Raw genomic sequence first — 19,193 nt, forward strand, 5'->3', positions numbered from 1 at the left:
AGCGGGCACTTACACGGCAGTTAGGAGCATACATATATCGAGTTACACGCTCATAAAGGATGAGTGATTGAAGTCGGATTTGGATAAGCAGTATTTAGGGGAAATGCACAGGGAGAAATGCCATCATACCAAGTATATAAATATATTTTACAAAAAAGAGTATTAAGAGGTATTTTCAAGAAAGAATTATATTCCATGGATAAAACTCGTGCATGGTTTAATATTTATAACACGTAAAAAGGGGCAATTTTGAGCAGTGTACCTAGTGCTGTCTGACTGACTTTTGACGAGTGTGCAGGGTCATCCGTAAATCAGCTATCAAATCACCATCTCCCCATCTCAAAGTCCTTATTTCGCTCGCTCTCTTTTCCACCAGGAATAAATGGATCGTATTTCCCGACGAGTTTAGCGAGTTTTGGCTTTGACTTCTGATGGAAATGGAAATCGAGATGGAGATGGAGAATGTTGATGGTGATGATGGAACTGATAAGCATTTAGCATTAAATTTTTGTTAACCTTCCGCGCGCAGTTGACTCGCTCGATTTCAGAAAACGCTCGACTGCATCTTGAATTACAAATAATCGCAATTGTCTGCCCATATATCCCCCTGCTTCTTTGTTCGGGTGGTAGTTCCTAGTTTCCTGGTCCGCAGCTCTGACTGACTGGCTGAATAGCAGCTGAAATAATTGAGAGACAACGCGGAATTACGACAGCATGGATGTGGATGTGGATGTGGATGAGGAAAACGCTCTGCTTTGCATGATGCATCCCATCGCATCCCATCCCCTCGCTGAGGGCTCAACCCTCATTATCTGTTCGCCGATTGTGATTAACTCGGCCAAAGTGAAAGCCTGACAAATAGAACGCTGAATGGGATCGTCGGCCATCTCTCTCTATCCGCCGGAGATGACGGCGCAATCACAACAGATATAACAACAAAATCAACCTCCTCAACAAAGTACAACAACTCCCTCCCTCGAAATTCTGGGTGGCAGTATCGTCGCATCAGGCAAACGCCTCAAAATCGAAATGGAAATCAAAAAGGCAGCAGCAGAGAGGCCAGCGAAGCAGGACGCATCGGGAGTACAGTAAACGCTCGAACATAACGGATTTAGTAAAGTAAAATAAAGGAATTTTTGGAATTTATTAATAATAAAGACACAACTATTAATTAATTTATAAGATTATAAAGGAAAGACTTTTTCTTAAAATCTTAATGGTTATAGTCTTCGATAGTTTCGTATCATAGGCGGGCCATTTCCGTGGATATTTAAGAAGCGAATTCTAGAATTTCCTGTTTCCGAGTGCTCACTGTAGCTGGACCGTTTCAACCCTCCGACGGGCACACCCTCAAGCTAATCCGGCCCTGCCCAACTGCTCAGCTTCACCTTGGACCCGCTGCTCTGGCCATCGCCTCCTTGCCATGGCGTTCGCTTCTACAAAGTATATATTCCGGAACTATGAGCAATGAGCTATATGCTATAGCTGCTGTGGCTGCTGTTCCCGTTGTTGTTTGTCAACTGATTTAATTTCCTCCGCCCTTTTACCGCTTTCAGCTCTGATCGCCGCCTCCTGCTGCGAGAGGGCGTACTCCGTTTTTGGCCACACAAACAAACCCGCCGGATAATGACGATGGTAATGATGACGATGGCGATGTTCAGACGATGGCGACTTGCAAAAGGGCAAGTAACGGTGTAAATGAGAGTGTTGCTACTCGAAATCCACGACCCCATGCGGTTACTTTGTGTGCGAGAGTGTGCCGGCGTGTGGAAATCGCTCATTAAAATATGAAAAACCGATTTGCATACCTAAATGCTCTAAGTCTCTTTACATACATGTTTACACGGTGAGTTTCCACTTTAGAAAAATTCATAAAAATTAAAACTAATAACTATACCGCTGCATAGTTCTTCTGCAGAATAATGTAACGTTTGCATTGTTGAATCGTAAATAATGCCAAAAGTTCTCTGCAAACATTACGCAAAGTGTGGGGCGGTGAGGCGTGGGAGTGGGCGTGGAAGTGGGCGTGTGGCATGTGGGTGGGCGGCCAAGTGCTGTGGCCATAAACAAGCCCAAACAATGCCAGACATTTCAAACACAATAAATAATTGAAGCCAGCGCAGAGTCAACAAGTCAAACACATTGCCGTAACTCTGGCGATTGTTGCCAAGCGCTTTTGGCCACACCACACAAAGTCCAGCTTTTCAGTCCAATCTAGATATAAATCAACTTGGCCATGCACATGCAGAATGCAATGCAAATCCAGCTAAAAGCCAAACAAACGGCTTTACAACTTTACAACCCGAAGACGGGGAGTGAAAAGTTAACAACGCTCATTTGGCGAATTTCCCAAGATCTGTTTGGATTTTCGGCAGAGGGCGACCGCCCAGTTATCCATCACAATCGACAGTTTCCACGGGCTTTTCACACTGAAAAAAAAGTCATAACTTTTAGCTAATAGCTGGAAAAACATACTTGTAATCAATATTGGGTATCCTTCGGGTTACTTTTTATTCCTGTTTTGTAGTTTTATGTAGCAAACTGTAAGTTTAGGCCGCTTTAATGTCAAAAACTGCAAGTTTGAAAATTTCTTATTTATAAAGTCGTACCAAAAAGTTATTCAACCTTTTTTGAAACCCAATTTGTTTGTATATTCCCCACATTTCATTTCTTTGCCTACGCCCAAATTAACTATTGCCACGAAAATTGCATCATGCAATGCAGAACCAATTGATAATTCCTGGTTTCACTAGATTCCCTCACCGATGAGGATACCTGCTGGATTAGAGGCTGGATTAAAGCCGAGAGACTTTTGAAATAATTAAAAAATAGTTTCGTCTTGGGCCGGGGCTTGGGCTTGGGCCTGCAGCCAGAAACTGTGGAACTTAGTGCATATAGCATATATTCGTATATATAGAAAGCAAAAGTTGGCGCTCCAAGCGAAAGAGATCGAAACTGGTAAAACGACTTGGCAACACGACCGCGATACCAATACTCGCCCGAAGTTGACTTATTGGAGCACTTAGCTCGATTCTTGTTATTGTTACGCCGACTTGGCCGACTTGTTGTTGTTGCCGTTGTTGTTAACGTTGTTGTTAATAGTACCAACACAATTACACAGCTTGGAGTGCCTAGGCGGAGTCGATCGGCGATCCAGCGATCCAAGGTTCCCGCTCGGACTATAAAAAGCTTGGGCGGCGCTGTTGCGGAAGGCAGTTAACTCCACAAATCCGTTGCCGTCGGTCCCATTTCCCAATTAGCCGACTTGTAAGCGTAAAGGCGCGTGTGAATCCCCTCAAGAAGCAGAGAGAATTGTGTGCAGTTTACGCTTGACAAGGATATTCCAAACTTCCCCACACCAAAATGCTCAGATTTGTGAGTTGTGTTTTATTCAAGGGTGTTCGCACCATTCAAAAGCTATTTAATCTATCGGACAAAAGTGTCAATTAAAACCAGGATTTTCTTCTATATAAAAAAAAAGTGAAAGCAGCAGCTATCAAAGCCAAAAGCACCTTAATGGTTCAGATGAATAAATCAGTAGCACATAAATGACTGAATTAAAGTAGGATTGTATATATGATTTTGAATTCCCAACAGCTTGCACTGACCACCTTGGTGGCCCTGGCTTCCAGCCAGCACTACAGTCAGGATCCCAAAACGGCGGCCATCATCAGTGAGCAGCGTTATCTCTCCGGCGATGGAAAGTTCGGAGCTGCCTATGAGCAGGAGGATGGCATCAACTTCAAGGAGGAGACGGATGCGGATGGAACACGTCATGGCAGATACAGCTATCTGGATCCCACGGGCCAGAGGCGCACCATTTCCTACACAGCTGGCAAAAATGGGTAAGCAAATGATGCTGGATCAATTCCCTAACTTTTATTAATGTATTGGCATTCAGCTTCCAAGCTTCTGGAGATCACTTGCCCCAGGCACCACCTGCGCCACCACAGCCCGTGCCCACAGCGGGATATCAGCCACAGCAGCAGTACCAGCCGCAGCAGCAGTACCAGGCTGCCGCTCCCCAGCCGCAGTCCACGTTCCGCAGCAACGACTACGGAGATGATGGCTCCTACGATCCCCGCTACAACGATCCCTCCTTCGGCCAGAACCAGCAGAGCTACCAGCAGCCCGCTCCCCAGCCGCAGTACCGCCCTGCCCCCCAGCCCGCCTACAACCCGCAGCCCGTGCAACCGCAGCAGCAGTACCAGCCCCAGTATCAGCAGCCACAGCCCCAGCAGGACTACTACACCACCACCACGCCCAACCCACACCGCTTCTCGCCTCCCGGAAAACTGTCCCTCAACCGCACGCCCGATGGCTTCACGTACTCCTTCAACAAGGTCTAAGCCACTCCACCTCCCCCCACCCAACTCAGACATTATGCATCTTCTTCATTAGGGACCCTCTTTTCGTTTCCAACTTTCCCTATCACAACTAGAACCCGCACTCTTTTCTTGACTCCATCAAACTCTCGTGTGATATGTTTAAGAGCAATTGTATCGTACTTCCTATTTGCGTACTGTTTGTTATTAATTTATAATCCTACACAGAGAAAATTAATCGCTGCTACCCAAGGGGTATTGCTGACTTGAATTACAAAATATATTCAAAATATCGTTTGTATACTTTTGAAATATAAAAAACTTAAGAAATTCCGTCTTTTTTCTCTGTGACTTTCCCACTAAACTTTAAACTTTCCTTTTAAGTCTTCTCAAGAAAAGCGAAGTCAATAAACTTCGATGATGTTGAAAAATGTTTAAAATTAATTTAGAAGCTATGGTAATTTGGGCCTTGGGACGTTTCAGCAATTTGTACTGTAAATGTGTAAAAGCAATATATGAAGGAAACCAAGTTCGTGTCCTGCAGTCTTTTGTTTTTTCGGCCAGTGGCCAATCTGTGGCTTATTTAATTTCCAGCAGATTTATCTAAACACCTCGGGTGGTGAACGCCCACTAAATGCGGCATTACACAACCGACTTTCGTACATGCAAAACTAGTTTCGAGTTTCTGTTACGATTCTATGCGAACCAACAAGGAAAGACCTCAAACGGGTTTCGCTCATTTGACAGTAATCTTGGCCAATTGTGCAAAATTCCAATGAAAATGAAATCAGCCCGGTGTGCTGTGTGTTTTGCAGTCTAAGCCGGAAAACCATGTGCCAAGTGGGGGTGGCACTGGTTCATTAGGGGATTGGGGCTCTAAATCAATTCCCAGTGGTATTGCGAACCGTCAGGCTCCAGTTGCGTTAGTGCAACTTAATTACATCCAAATATTTTGCATATTTTATGCACCATCGAACGCGAGAATGCCAGCTAATTTGCCATTTCCTCTCACCTGTTGAGTTCTCAACATATGTGTGCTATAATTTGCAACTTAATTCGAATTGCTATTCTAGCAATTGTACAACTATATTTAGTGCAGAACTAATAATTTAATTTTAGACATGAATAAATAAGAAATGTCATTCAAAATCTATGGATTTAATTATTATAAAAAATGTTTTTTAATCATCGTGGAATTTCTTCTGTTCAATTCTAATGATTCTTTGTTACTAGCAGGATAATTTTGAAATATTTTATATATTATAATTTTTTTGTGATTTTTTTTTTGTAGCAAGGTTAGGTACTATTACCATTTTTCCCTCTGTACTTTCCACATCCATTGGCTGGCATTCTTTTTCACCACCGACAACGATTACATTAACAATATTAGCAACACTTTTCAGTGCTCAGCTTTCAAGGTCAGATTTGTTGTGGACTCGAGAGTCCGGCTCGGAGTTTGGATTTTTGCTTTGGCTGGCTTTGGGGTCTGGCTTCTGTTGAAACTGCTCAGTCAATTAAGAAAATCAATTCGGTTTTGTTTTTTGCAGCTTATTGTTTTTTTATGATTTCTTCTCCGCTTGCCTTTCTGCACCCACTTTTGCGGCAATCGCAATCGATTGAATTTGCTTGCTCAATTGCGGATTTTCGTTCGCATTTGCGAAAGAGGTAAAAGTCGAGAATTTACCTGGCATCGGAACAGGTGTCTCATGGGTGTGTTGCCTTCAGTGGGTTCTTTATATGTCTATTTTTATGAATAACACAAGTTTATGATTGACTGCGTTTATTTTTAAACTGCCAAGCGCCGCCAGAATTTGTCCAGAGATGTGGAGCTCCATTTATGGGGATGTGGGTGTGACGAGCCCAGCATCCAATTAAAATGATGAGTAATTAATATATTTAATTAAAGTGAGGGATTAAATACTTGAAAACATCATTAAATTGAAAGCTCATTTGCATTGAGTTGAGTGATTGAATCTTATTTTTATAAGCACATAAACTAACAGCGATTCCTAATGGATGCACTTAAGTGACGAATTCTCCTCATAAAATAAGTTAGTAGCCAGGACACCATACCTTTAGCTGATGCTCAAACCCATAGTATATACTTCTCTAAAAAACCGCTAGAGACCGCCACCATAGTGATAGATATTCAACTATTTATGTTTAACCCTTTCTTTAAATATGTTTGCAGTTTGTTGAGCTCTAATATTAGCTAATAAAAAATATAAATTAAAAGCATTAAATTATTTGTCTTTATTTTGCACATCCACATCCATTTTCCAAGGCAAATAAAGACATTGATATGGAATTTAAAGTAAATGGTCTTTTATTACTTAAAAATACGCTGTACAACAAGGCTACTCTAAGTATTTATAAACGATATTTAAATTAACGATTAACTCAGGACTCAGTGATCCCTCTCACACATTGATGACCAGTGCTGTGGATCGGTATTTCCTTTTGGGCTTGATGATGGTCTTGGGTGGCCGGTTAAGATCTCCGCCTGGAGGACGCCGGCGGGATCGAGATCCCTTTGGCGGAGAAGATGGTGGGTGATCGATGTACTTGTTTCGCAGGTGTCCCGGGCCCGAAAAGTTGGGCGGATAGGCCTCGAAATCCTCGATCTCGAGGTCTGGCCGGGATTCGCGCTCCTGTTCCTGCGCCTGGGCCTTGAAGAACTTTTGCAGCTTGGGATTGTTGAGAAGCTGATTTTTGATGGCCTCGTCGAGCAGCTTCTGCTGATCCTCCAGGTAGGCCTCGATTTGTTTCTTGGAGGCCACGCTCTTGTAGCGATCGTGGCTTTTTGGTCGGGGCACTGGGACCACCTCGTAGTCATCGTGCTCGGGCTCATAGACACTATATGAATTGCTGCTGGAGGCGACGGTTGCCTTCGGAGGTGGCACTAGATGGAAGGGATCGGCTTCCGAATCGTATTGCACTGGAGTCCACTTCGATCGCTTAGGAGGAGGTCCTACATCCTCTCCAGATCCAATGTGAACATCGGATCCGTAACCGGAGGGCTTGTGAATGTCGGATCCATAACCAGATGCCTTGTATGGAATGGCAGTTACGTATTTTGGCTGCTTCTGGTAGCCGGAAGTGGACTTCTTGGGCACTGTTATGGGATGCTGGACGCGGATTTGGGTGCCAATCGTGTACTCCCGGCTGTCCTGCACGGAGGACTCTCCTGAATACTCGGCGGAGTTGTAGCGTTGTTCGCCAGAGTAGTCCTCTTCCTCTTGCTATGTGTTAGAGGAACGCTTTATTATTTATAATTAACTATAACTTATCCCAACTCACCGATCCGTAGGGTCTGTAGTGGGTCTTCTTGGGATACTTTTTGCTCAGTGGCCGGTGCTTGCTCTCGTTTGTTTGCAGATCCGCGCGGAGGTAACCAGCAGGTCCTATTCTCACGGGTCCTGGCAGAGAGCCCGGTCCGTGGCCAGATCCCGAGCCCACTGCGCTGAAGTAGCTCCTCCGATAGTAGGATCTCGGGGGTCTCAGCCCCGAAGTGGCCGTCACTAGCAGCACCGCCGCAGCCAAGAACTACGGAGATATTATCCAATTAAGTTTAATTGTGGATCTAAGATTGCGGGTGTAACTGCTTACATTCCAGCACACTTTCATATTGTTTGGCGGCTTTTTTTTGGGGGATTACTTCTGGTGAAAACTCTCTGCAACGGTATTAACCACCAGCGTGGCCCCAACGAAACTGAAAGTTCGGCCAACGGACACAACAGTTTTATGCCAGCTTCCTCGAACCTGCTGCAACATGTTTTGCTGTTGCAATGGCAATCGCAATTGAAACCTGCCAGGTGAGCTAGTCAGTAGCAGATCGAAATCTCCGCTTCACGCATGGACTTACCACTCACAACATTGAGTAAAAAAAGAGCTTGCCGCGCGCAAAGTGAGGCATCATTTGCATTTCCACTAGGAAATAGAGCGCCAACCTATCGCATGGGGCAGGGGGCATAAATAAAATGTTTCTTTATGGCCGTAATTACACATAACGATGGCCATTTACTGCTCCGCAGTTGTAACTCTGGAGGGGCTTAGGTTGTGGTCTGTGACTTAATAGGAAAGCAAGCAAATTAGATATGCGAAAAGTACGACAATAAAGTTAATAGGCAAAGATTGATGATGGTTTTTTTGAGCAAATATAAAAGTTAAGCCAAAGAAATGCCTTTATGCGATAGTAATAAACTTACGATTGGGGTTTAACCATACAACTTTTTAAAAGTGTTTCAGCTTGCAGCTTCATTTATTTGGTTAGCATTTAACAGGTTCAGCAACCGAAAATGGTAATATATCCACATGTAACTACTAAAATCCCAGTTAAAGCCAGCAATTTTTTATTGTGCATAAGGTCGACCGGCACGAGCCACCCACCCACTGAAAAGCAGAAGAAGCACCTAACTTATCGACTTTTTTAAATCACTATTGCGGCGAACGGGTTTCCACGAGTATTACCCAATAAACGCTGCACTTTTCTGCTCTTCGCTTTTGGCCCGAAGTTCAGGTTCAGCCGGGGCCAAGTCGAGCCAGGAAATGTTAGCCAGCTGGCGCTGCTTTTGGCCCGTTTCGCCTTTTTTGCCTTTTTTGCCGGCACGCTTGGACTACTTTCTATCGGCCAGGATGCGCGATCGAAATGCGGAAGATGCAAGCCGCATGGACGTATGTACATGAGCGGAGGCAGTTTGTCTTGTCCCCGAGTTGCTGGAAGTGGATGTGGAAATGGACAGTGAAATGGTTAAAGAAATGGTTGAAAAAATGGCAGTGGATATGGACAGGCACTTGCGTAACATTTCACCACGCTTCATTTGCACAATTATTTTGCACGCCTATCCTATCCTATGTCTCTGGACTTTGAATTGAGTTCCCATGGCAGCTGCAGATTGCATATTGCAGATTGGCGGCAATTAAAGCGATGCCTTAATTAAATCCCCGACTAATGCCGCCTCGATTGAAGCCCCATGGCATTTGATGGATAATTGCCGCACTTGTTGCAATTTGCTGCCTGGACAATGGTTGCTTGTTCCACGCCCCGTTTCGAAGACAAGGTCAAGCTCAAGTTCAACACGCGTGACAATTGGTGGCAACTTCGCATAATTTACCGCTTCCTTGTGAAACGACCACTTGCGATTTAAACTGGCACTTGGACTTAAACTTGATTTCCGCCGTCTCCTAACAATGCCGCCAAAATGGCTCTTTCTTTCTCTCTGAAAGTTTTGTGAAAGGAGCTAGGGGCAGGGACCTGCGAATGGACACCGAAATGGGCTGGCCAGGTGAGCTGCCCAGAGCAACGGACTTGATTGCCGGACTAGCAAATTGCTGGATTTGCTGCGAATTTGAATGAGCCGCTAAAGGAAAGCCGCACGAAAGGGTGCCTTGAATGGCATTAGTTCGGCTCTTTAATGTTCCGATTTGCCCCGCGTACAGATCAATTCATAACATTTCGAATCCGATTACAGGCCTATCAGTGTAATTGAGGTATCAATAGGTTTTTATTCACCATGCTCACTTTCCAAGTTCAATGTGCGCCTGCTTTCGATTACTTTTGAGTACCAATAACTTGAACTTAACTCTTAGTTTGGCCATAAGTTTCTTTATTAGTTTCAAATCTGAATCTGAATCCATAATGAAATGATCAAGTTGACATGTATAATTTTCCTTGCCCATCGTAGGTTTAAGGCTTAGTTGCACGTTTCCCCATTAGAAATGTATTTGGTTATATATGTATCAGTTTATTAGCATATCTCTACTATTATAATTATAGATTATTCTGCGTTGGCTCTAAAAGCTAAATTAATACGTGTTTGTGGTGCACAACAACAGCATCGCTCACAAATTAGTCAAGATCAAGGTTTGTTTATGTATATTCAAGCGCTCAGAAATAACGAAAGCCGACTCATTCATTCATGAGTGTGGGTGAATTCAAAGTTTTGTGGGTGATCGTAAAAGTAAAAACTAAAAATGGTTGAGTTGCTGCTGCTGTCGCATCAACTTGCTGCTGATGTGGCTGTTGTGCTGCAGATGTTGTTGCTGCTGCTGCAGTCGCAGTCTGCGCATTTCTCAGTTGTTGCTTTCAATTAGCAATGCAGATTGTTGCTACACAGAGAAATATTTGTAATACTAATTCATTCACATGATTTGCAAATAAAATTGAACATATTTTTAGAGTGGCTACACTATTTTACTGACCGCATGCTTTATCGCTTGAGTTACTGCTTTTAGATGTCCAAATCGACTGATTTTCTCCCTGTGTAGCTGCACTACGTAAACACGCGAACTGGAGCTCTCAGTCCGGCAGACCCACGCTCACCCTCTGCCCCGCTGAGCTGCGCCGCGCCTGCGCAGCTGACGGCGACTGCGACGGCGTACCGCCCACCATCAGAGCGTCGCCGCTGAAGCAGAGGCTGCTGCGCAGGTGTTTGCGGGGGTCGGAGGGCACGGGCGGATCCTCATCGTTACTCTGCGTGTTTCCCCCCACCGCGGATTGGTTTTGTGGCGATTTTGGCAAGATTTTCCTACCAACGCCGTGGGCCTCGTAATTATTGTTATTGTTTAATGGCTTGATTCGACTGGTTTCCATAAAAGAGCGTTGATGTTGATATTGCTGCGGCTGCTGCTGCTGCTGCTGCTGCTGGCGACTTCCTGTCGGCATATTTGGCTGCTGACGGGGGCGACTTTCGTAGCTGGGCTCCTGCCATTCCTGCCTATCCTCCCGATCCTGCCGATCGTCGTAGTAGGCGTACTCCGCTGCCTCCTCGTTGTAGGTCACATGCTTCTTGGGCAATCCAGGACTTCTGGTTAGCTGCAATCTGCGCACGCGACTTTCCACCTGGTCGTAGGGATCCTGCTCCTGTGCCGTTTGCTTGAGTATCCTCTTGGGCAGTGGCAGTGGCCGTGGGCGTGGTCGCCGCCACTCGGGACTGTCGTTCAATGGTTTCTTGGTGACCTTGGGCTCCAGATCGACGCTGAAACTGCGCACATTTCTTTTGACCTGCAGCTTGGGACTGTTCTTGGAGTTCAGCTCCACTTCGCGCTTGTCATTGAAATCCATGTGCGGTCGCCTGGCATTATTTTGGGTCACATTGTCCGCCTCGTTTACGTAATCGTAGAATTGTATCTTGGAGCTGTAAGCCTGCTGGCGACGACTGCCAGTGTTCTCAGGCTTGCTATCCGTTTCCTGGGCTCTCACTTCGGTGAGTTTTGGAGTTATTTCCCTGCGTAAGCCCCTGGCCAGAGAAGGTTTACTTCCAGGATTGGACTGCAGATTGTCGTAGAACTGTATGGATGAGCTGGCAAACTCCTTGTGGAACATGCGCCGTGTGTCCACCTCATCGGCTGCATTCTGATTGGAGGTAATCCTGTCCGCAGGCCTCTCCAGTTGCTGGCTGTTTCTCCTCTTGGTTCGCGTTTCCACCGCGGAATCCGCTCGAGAATCGTCTGGCCAGAAGAAGTGCGACTCCTGGCGATTGCACACCTTCACCGCCTGGCGCTCCACCATTTTGGGCGGCAGGCCCGTGTAGAATTTTCCATTCAGCATGATCGCCCAATCTCTTCGCCGGATTCAGATGGTCAACGCAACTGATCGGAGACTGATCCGCAAACCGACTGACACAAAAAGAATCCGGCGGAGGCCGAGAGCACATAAAATGGCTGAGATGTTGGCGTCGCCAGCGGCGTTGTCATTTGTCGTAGGCGTTCATTTTCGAGTTTGAGTTTGCTCAGGTGATCAGCGATCAACCAGGGCCCAGACTAATTTGCGATTCTTGCGAAAAACAACTCGAGAAGTGAGTAAAAACGAGGTGCTCTGTGTGTTCTTGAACTAACAGATACTCTAACCATTGAAAATATACACTATTAATGATATTTCAATGCTGTAGTTTTGAGAAAGCAAACAGTTTAATGCATTTAGTTTGGAAAATGTCACACATGTAGTTTTTAGGTTCAGCAAAACACATGTGAAAACACATTATACCCTTTAGCAAACTCTGCGAGTGACTTGTCTTATAAACAACAAACACAAACAGCATTTCGAGGCAAAAATTTATTTGCCGCCAGTGCAGCGTGGACGTTGGCAGCGCAGTCGACTGCGCAGCGGCAGCGACGAGTTTCCATCTAAGGTCACATCAAATCGCGGCATTTTTCACTTTTGGAACGAAAAGTTGATTTTCGTGAGCTCAGCGTTGACCAAATGTTTTGGTTTTTACTTCGCTTTTGGCCAGAATGCCGCCAAAGTTAGCCAGCCAAGAATAATAAACGACAACAGCTGCCAATTATTGGGTGCTTTAATGGCTTCAATTCGTACTTTTGGCCGCAAGTGCGTGTCACTTGAATGATGCTCCGTATGGCCGACACTGCGTATACGTAATATCACATGGCTTGAGTTTGAGAGGAGCTCAGTGAACTGCGTCTGTAAAAAAACTGATACATTAAAACATACTAGTTTTTATTTAATTAAATTAAATTTATTTTCTCTTGATCTTTACATGGTTTGCCATTGGAATCGAGTGGGGAGATGTGTGGGGAGCTTTGCTGATGGACACTACTACTGCTACTTTTGTTTTTGCTTCCATTATTCATTTCATTGGGTACCTGGGCGGTGCCCAGGCTGCGTTTTAGTCGAAGACGTAATTGGAGTACGTAATAAGCTTAATGTACAAACAATGCCATAGAAACACATACAATATATCATACACGCTCGGTTTTGCATACGGCTCTATGTGGGGCTACTACGTTGGAGGGTTTGAAACTGCGTCGAAGTGGCATTTCTATGTGGCATTTCTATATCTCAGTGTGGTGGCTGCTTATGAAGATGGGCACTATTTATATACGTTCTGCGGGGGGATATGTTAGGTTGCTTAGACTACGTTTGATTTCGAGTTGAGTTGAGTTTCGCTGACACGGAAGGGGGGGATATCTATGTTATGTTACGGGGATTATAACCTGACATTTACAAACTTTGCTTTTGCTGAGTAGTGTTGTTAAACATATACTTGGGTTTGCTCTCGGCTGCTTAAGACTTTATTTACAATTCGTATTTATAGCTGGTAGGCTGGGCAGTAAGCCTTTCTCTTCGATGCTGCTGCTTACTGTTGCTGCTGCTGCTGCTGCTGCTTACTGCTGTTGCTGCTGCTGCGGGGGCAGCAGTTGCATCGGCGACATCACTATTATGTTGGTGGCTCCTCCGGCGGCGTGGCCATAGTCCAGGGGCTTCTGCATCGCCTCCACATCCAGATCCGGGGCCCGGGTGATCACGCAGTACTGGTTCCCATTGTACGTGACAATGGGCATGCCGTGCTGCATGTTGCTGGCGTGCTCGCTCAGCTGGGCCTGCATGTAGGTGGCGGCCGTCGGCGAATTGGCAATGATGTGCGACACCGGCACCGACACCTGGATTCGCAGGGAAAGGGGGTAAACGGAAGGGTAACAGAATACAGAATACAGCGGAAAGTGAATGCGGTGAGTTTGTTGGTGTTCAATGTTGCTGTTGGCTGTTTCAGTGTTGTTGCTGTGGTTTCAGTTCATTTGGTCTGTTAATAGGTAGTTACTTCTTGGCTCTGGTTGTTGCCGTTGTGGTTGCTACTACTATTGTTATTGTACATAGGCGCACTGGTCTGTTGTTGCTGCTGCTGCTGCTGCTGTTGCTGTTGCTGCTGCTGTTGCTGCTGCAGATGTTGCTGGTGTTTTCTGGCTGCCTTCTTTCCGTGTGCCACGTGTTGCTGCTGCTGTTGGTGCTGCTGCTGCTGTTGCGGATGTTGCTGCGGCTGCTGTTGCTGCTGCTGCTGCTGGTGGCTGGCATTGAGTATCATCTGGTTTTGAATGATTATCTTCTGCTTTCGTGCTTGGGCCTCCATCTGAATTTGGTTTTGATTAGCATCCATTTGGTAGTTGCGACTGTTGTTGCTGTTGCTGTTGCTGCTGCTGGTCTTAGCAATGACTCCTGCCGCCGCTGCTGCTGGTTTTGTTGACTCTGCGACTAGCCGTTCCGGCTGTCAATACTACAATTCAGTAAGGGACAAAAAGGGAGAAGAGGTGAAGGGTTAAATCCACTCCAGCAAATATCACAAATCTCGCCTTGGCTCAACTTTCGCCAGGAGTGTCTACCGACATCTTCTCACCTCCAGATGACTCTTGGCGTGAATGGACCACTCGTCCCGACTCGAGAACATCCTGCCGCACAGCTCGCACGTCCAGGACAACTGCTGCTGATGGTGCGGTATGATGATACCGGGAATCGACGTCGGCGCTCCCTGAGCGGATTGCACTATTATGTTCTGGGCGGCCACCTGGACCGCCTGCTGCTGCAGCTGCAGCTCCAGGCTCTGCTTGTTGTCCTCCGGCGGCGGATCCGGCTGCTCCTTCTTCTTCACCATGTTGTTCAATCGCTTGCCCAGTGGCGCAATGTTCGTGGGCGTCACGTGCTTGAACTTGTTCATGTGGATCACCAGCTTGTCCCGCCTGGCGAACGCCTTATTGCAAACCTAAAATGGAGGATTCGAGGGCGAGGATTAGATATTGATTGCGGCGAGTGGTGCGAGGGGCTCGAGGGCAGCTTATACTTCACAAATATAGGGCTTCTCGCCGGTGTGGATGCGCATGTGGATGGTCAGCTTGTCCTTGCGGGCGAGTCCTTTGCCGCAGACCGTGCACTCGAATGCCTTGTTGGTGGCTGTAAGAACGCAAAGTTGATTGATTCAAACTACTGCTGGAAATAGTTCTAGTTCTTCCAATACTCACACTTTGAGGGATTTGTCTTGCGCACCCCCGAGGATGCCTGTTGCACCTGTTGCAGGGCCTTGAGTCGACTGGCGGGGTGCATGGAGCCCCCCTCGACGTACGGCTCTGTGAAGGGGATGAGGTTGGGCTTGGGTATGTTGTAGGTCAGTTGCTCGGCCGCCGACCAGGTGCCCAGGCTCTGCAGCACCCGCACTCCCCCCTCGAATCCCATTCCGTCGTCCGGCACCGTGAAGGTGCTCTCCCCCGCCGCCGCAGCTGCCACACTGGAGGAACTGATCTGCGGCACCTTGATGGTTGCCGCATAGTGCTGCTGTTGCTGTTGTTGCTGCTGCTGCTGTTGCTGCTGCTGTTGTTGCTGCTGCTGTTGCTGCTGCTGCTGCATGTTGCCGTTGTTCTGGCTGTTGTTGTTGTTGTTGGCCGTGGGGGAGTTCTGTTGCTGGGACGTCTGCTGCTGCTTGAACTGGATGGCCGCCTGGGCCATCTGCTGCTGCACCGCCATGTGCGCCTCGAGATATGCGTTCTTCTGGGCCACCGTCATCTTATCCATGTTAACGGCGCCGATCTGGGCAAAGACATACAATGGGGATTAGGTTGGGGATAAGAATATTTAATAAAATAAATCTACAGATCTAGTATTACTATCAAGTCAATGTCTTTAAACTCTTTTAACTTTGGATCATTGCACTAATAAATGAATTAACACTGGTATGTTTATGGATCTGCGAGGGTATTCGAATCACCGCCAGTCTTTTTTCATGGGTCTTATCGCCAATGCCACCCCTAACTGTAATTTGTGGGGGTGCTTGTGTGAGTGTTGCGAAATTTCGCTGGCGTCAACGGCAACGGCAACAGCGACGTCGACTGCGGCAGCGGCAGCCACCCCCTTTGCGGAAAAGCACTCGACTCGATTCACTTCGGCCTGCCCTTGCGCAAAAATTTGTGACTTGAGCTTTTCCCAGCCCAACTTTCGGATTGTTGGATTGCTGGATGGTTGGATTGCCACCCCCTTGTGGTTGTGTGTGTATGCCGGCCGCTTCTTCCTCTTCCGTTTTTTCGGGCTTCCTCTTCTGCTTCCTCTTCTGCCTTTTCTGCTTCTTCAGCTTTTTCACTTTTGGACCCGTTGGTTTGAGGCTTTTCCGTGTCTGCCCGGATTTATTTTCAAGCGCGCTATAGTTTAGCCTCAACTTTTGAGTTTTGGGTTTTGAGTTTTCCCACCGTTTTTGCTTTTTTATCCACCGACACTGCACTATATCCATTTTCTATTTTTGGTCATTTTTGAGGGGATTCCGAGCCAGCTTTAGACACCTTACAGCACTTCCCTAACCCACCACCGCCCCTTTTCTTGCGCCTGGCCATTGACATTTCCACATGCATTTTCACTGCCAGTTGGTGGGGCTTTTCTTTGGACTTTCTCAGGTTTTTCCGTATTCGCTTGCGTTTTCCGCTTACCACACTTGAAAATCAATACGAGAATGGTCGCTGTTTTTCCGATTTTCCGCTTTTCCTCGACGCGAATTCGGTGGAAATGCTGAGCCGCCAAGGATTCGCCGTCGTCTACTTCCCAGTGCCTATTGTTTGTGTATGTATATTGCGAAACCGAAACCGAAACCGATTCACTTCTCTGCCACCTTTTTTGACTCGACGTCGACTCAAAAGCTCTGCGCCCTCACACCCCCTGAATTATTATTATTTTGAGTAATTATTTGTTATTTTCGGAAGGCCGCAGGACGCCGTACGCCGTACGTGGATATAGGATGTAGGATGTGGGATGCGAGCAGAGCGAAGGCAGCCAGATACCGACTGTCGAATTGCTTTTGCCTTTTCCACAAAAATCGGAAGCGGTACGCTACGCAAGGCGAAAAGCGTTGCATACCTCACGGCGTCCAAGCGGGGAGAGCTTTTGCTCTCTCTCTTTTCTCTCTCACTTCTCTCCGAACGCACACATACACTCGCAACAATAACTGCTGGCAACGCACAGTGGTAAGAGACTATCTAAAATTGTTTCATAAAGTAAAAAATTCAAAAACACTTAAAAAACATGGTAATGCAATATATTTTATTTTTTATTACCAGCTATGAATATTTTTCTTTTAATAATACAAAAATTCTGAAGATAAACAGAATTAACTTGAGATTTCTTGGCATATCAGTTTCAAGTAGCTTTATGAGAGATGTGATGTACGACTTGATTTAAGCCTTATCGGTGCAGCGTAGGAATTACTTGGCCTTTAAAGGTATACCTTAAAGCACTAGCCAAATCTTAATTAACCCTTTAATCTAAGTAAATCGCTTGAAACCAATTAATCCAGGCAAAATTTATTGTTTTTCTTAATTGGGTTAATTGCAGCCTGTGCAGGGCACTTTGCACCGCGAAAAAGTGTGCCACATGCAACGCACACTTCTGCACCGAAAGTTGGCCCATAAATTTAATTTGATTTCATTGTTTGTTTTAATTTTCAACGTTTTTTTCATTGGACACTTGAAAGGGGCGAAAAAACTTTGCCATTTGGCCAGCGGCAAGTTGGAGGCTAAAAAGCTGTTGCTCCTGTTGATTTTCCTGCCGTGTGGGATGCACTTTCTAGGGGCAAATAAAAAACTGCAGGACCAGCATTTTGAACCCACCTCCAAAAATTCTGCGAGTGCGCAATTGCCAGTTTAAGGTGGTGCAAAAACGGGTGCAATGGCTGGTGATGCAAAAATTGCGCGCATTTTAGTCCATTTTTTCTATGTTTCGGCAAACAAATGATGTGGCAACAGGTGTACTAGCGAACCGAACTTATTCCTCTGGCGGAGCTTCCTCTGCGGGTGGCTCTGCTGCCTGAGCAGCTTCCTCGGCCACTGGAGGGGCTTCAGGCGCCGGAGCAGCCTCTGGGGCAGGCGGAGCTGCTTCCGGAGCGGGAGCTGCTTCAGGAGCGGGAGATGCTTCCGGAGGTGGAGCAGCTTCACCTGCCTCCGCAGCAGCAGTGTCACCCGCTTCAGACTCCTCGTCTTCAGCTGGTGGCGGTGGAGCCTCATGAACACTTCGGTCTGACTCCACATCGGAGCTTCCACCCTCCCCTTGGTTTTCCTCCTCCAGGTCGTGTAGGTCCTCCTTGGAGTCCTGCTCCTCCGCCTCCGGTTGGATTTCCTCGTAGACAATGACTTCCTTCCACAGGATCTCCTCGTCCACACAAACGGCCTCCTCGTCATGAGGTTCCACACGTTTGTTGAGATCCAGTTCCGAAATACAGGGCTCAGATCTCTCGAAACCTCCACAGGTGACACAGGAAGACGACGAGAGCAGCATGGAGGAATGCGGGGATGTGGTGGACAAGGGTGCACTACTGCTTTGGGTTTTCTTGGCTCGCGGCTGCACTCCCCTCGCACTCGGCATCGGAGCATAGGTCATGGTGGTCTGCTGCGACTTGTCCTGGATGGCCACATCCGGTCGTTGCTGGCACTGGTTGCTGATTTCCGGCATCTTTGGATTGCTGCGCACCAGGTAATCGGACAGACGCACCTTCCAGTTCTCCTGGCTGCAGTCCAGGTTCTGCATTATGTCGTAGATCTCCTCGAGCAGCGGCTTCAGCATCGGCCTATTGCAGAAGTTATTGTGGTCGAACATTTGATGGGGCTCATGAATGTCTGGAAAATTGCAGACTATGATATTTCAGTTCTTGCATCTTTGAAGTGCTACTTACAGTTGGGAAAAATGAAGTTTATCTCACGGGCCACACTGTGACTGTTCTTGGTAACATGGATATTGCGTTCCAGGTCCGATGCCGAGCCACTACAGGTTCAATTTTACCTAAAGAATTAACAATTTAACTTGAAAGCAAACTCACAAATAACAAATCATGATGTTGAGCAACTCCTGCACCGCATTTTCCTTGGCAACTATGAACGCCTCGGAAACACCCTTCGAAAGCAGAATGACCTCCAGCATGAAACCCTTTTCATCGGCATAATCAGCATAGAACTCGGCGGCAGTTTCGGGCGAAAAGGCAATCCTTCGATTACCCTGAAGCTGGAAACCCTCGGCGAGCAACTTCAAGAGCACCGGACGCCGCTTGTGCAGATAGTCCGGCTTGATGAGGAACAGGGAGTTCTCAAACATATCAGCTAGAAAATATATACTGTTCC

General features: G+C 46.6%; 5 protein-coding genes across 6 annotated transcripts; 1 reads left to right on the top strand and 4 right to left on the bottom strand.

Annotated features, from left to right (window-relative positions):
• The first annotated feature begins 3,198 nt into the window (after positions 1-3,198).
• Positions 3,199-4,756, top strand: LOC6538941 (pupal cuticle protein Edg-78E). The gene is made up of 3 exons (XM_002099409.4): positions 3,199-3,375; positions 3,598-3,845; positions 3,902-4,756. Exons 1-3 carry the CDS (start codon positions 3,364-3,366, stop codon positions 4,347-4,349), a joined length of 708 nt encoding a protein of 235 aa, XP_002099445.1. The 5' UTR covers positions 3,199-3,363; the 3' UTR covers positions 4,350-4,756.
• A 1,872-nt stretch (positions 4,757-6,628) lies between these two features.
• LOC6538942 lies at positions 6,629-8,182 on the bottom strand. Its single transcript, XM_002099410.3, has 3 exons — positions 7,935-8,182; positions 7,626-7,871; positions 6,629-7,567 (listed from the first exon to the last, which is right to left on the bottom strand). The coding sequence occupies exons 1-3, from the start codon at positions 7,950-7,952 to the stop codon at positions 6,746-6,748; spliced, it is 1,086 nt and encodes a 361-aa protein (XP_002099446.1). The 5' UTR covers positions 7,953-8,182; the 3' UTR covers positions 6,629-6,745.
• Positions 8,183-9,910: 1,728 nt separating this feature from the next.
• Positions 9,911-11,954, bottom strand: LOC6538943. Its single transcript, XM_002099411.4, has 2 exons — positions 10,527-11,954; positions 9,911-10,433 (listed from the first exon to the last, which is right to left on the bottom strand). Exon 1 carries the CDS (start codon positions 11,872-11,874, stop codon positions 10,624-10,626), a length of 1,251 nt encoding a protein of 416 aa, XP_002099447.1. The 5' UTR covers positions 11,875-11,954; the 3' UTR covers positions 9,911-10,433; positions 10,527-10,623.
• Positions 11,955-12,777: 823 nt separating this feature from the next.
• Positions 12,778-16,894, bottom strand: LOC6538944 (alpha-protein kinase 1). 2 transcript variants are annotated; one of them, XM_002099412.4, is made up of 6 exons: positions 16,521-16,894; positions 15,072-15,633; positions 14,894-15,003; positions 14,453-14,815; positions 13,883-14,323; positions 12,778-13,724 (listed from the first exon to the last, which is right to left on the bottom strand). In XM_002099412.4, exons 2-6 carry the CDS (start codon positions 15,616-15,618, stop codon positions 13,449-13,451), a joined length of 1,737 nt encoding a protein of 578 aa, XP_002099448.1. In that variant the 5' UTR covers positions 15,619-15,633; positions 16,521-16,894; the 3' UTR covers positions 12,778-13,448. The 2 variants fall into 2 exon arrangements, with proteins under 2 accessions (XP_002099448.1, XP_015049128.1); XM_015193642.3 differs by lacking the exon at positions 12,778-13,724 and having other exon boundaries at positions 14,186-14,332; positions 16,521-16,886.
• A 477-nt stretch (positions 16,895-17,371) lies between these two features.
• On the bottom strand, positions 17,372-19,167 carry LOC6538945 (fibrous sheath CABYR-binding protein). The gene is made up of 3 exons (XM_002099413.4): positions 18,896-19,167; positions 18,752-18,840; positions 17,372-18,695 (listed from the first exon to the last, which is right to left on the bottom strand). The coding sequence occupies exons 1-3, from the start codon at positions 19,165-19,167 to the stop codon at positions 17,848-17,850; spliced, it is 1,209 nt and encodes a 402-aa protein (XP_002099449.1). The 3' UTR covers positions 17,372-17,847.
• Between the last annotated feature and the right edge of the window lie 26 nt (positions 19,168-19,193).

The sequence above is a fragment of the Drosophila yakuba genome, chromosome 3R (genome assembly GCF_016746365.2).
Source record: "Drosophila yakuba strain Tai18E2 chromosome 3R, Prin_Dyak_Tai18E2_2.1, whole genome shotgun sequence".
Taxonomy (NCBI): domain Eukaryota; kingdom Metazoa; phylum Arthropoda; class Insecta; order Diptera; family Drosophilidae; genus Drosophila; species Drosophila yakuba.

Bases quoted from the DNA above. Each gene is read 5' to 3' on its own strand.
- LOC6538944 (XM_002099412.4), bottom strand. From the start codon at position 15,618: ATGGATAAGATGACGGTGGCCCAGAAGAACGCATATCTCGAGGCGCAC. The intron at 14,816-14,893 runs GTATAAGCTGCC...CCTCCATTTTAG, and splicing joins AGAAGCCCTATATTTGTGAA to GTTTGCAATAAGGCGTTCGC. The intron at 13,725-13,882 runs GTAACTACCTAT...CTGCGAATCCAG, and splicing joins GCAACAACCAGAGCCAAGAA to GTGTCGGTGCCGGTGTCGCA.
- LOC6538942 (XM_002099410.3), bottom strand. The intron at 7,568-7,625 runs GTGAGTTGGGAT...TCTAACACATAG, and splicing joins ACTACAGACCCTACGGATCG to CAAGAGGAAGAGGACTACTC.
- LOC6538941 (XM_002099409.4), top strand. The intron at 3,846-3,901 runs GTAAGCAAATGA...ATTGGCATTCAG, and splicing joins TACACAGCTGGCAAAAATGG to CTTCCAAGCTTCTGGAGATC.
- LOC6538943 (XM_002099411.4), bottom strand. From the start codon at position 11,874: ATGCTGAATGGAAAATTCTACACGGGCCTGCCGCCCAAAATGGTGGAG.
- LOC6538945 (XM_002099413.4), bottom strand. From the start codon at position 19,167: ATGTTTGAGAACTCCCTGTTCCTCATCAAGCCGGACTATCTGCACAAG. The intron at 18,841-18,895 runs GTGAGTTTGCTT...TTGAACCTGTAG, and splicing joins AACATCATGATTTGTTATTT to TGGCTCGGCATCGGACCTGG. The intron at 18,696-18,751 runs GTAAGTAGCACT...GCAATTTTCCAG, and splicing joins AAACTTCATTTTTCCCAACT to ACATTCATGAGCCCCATCAA.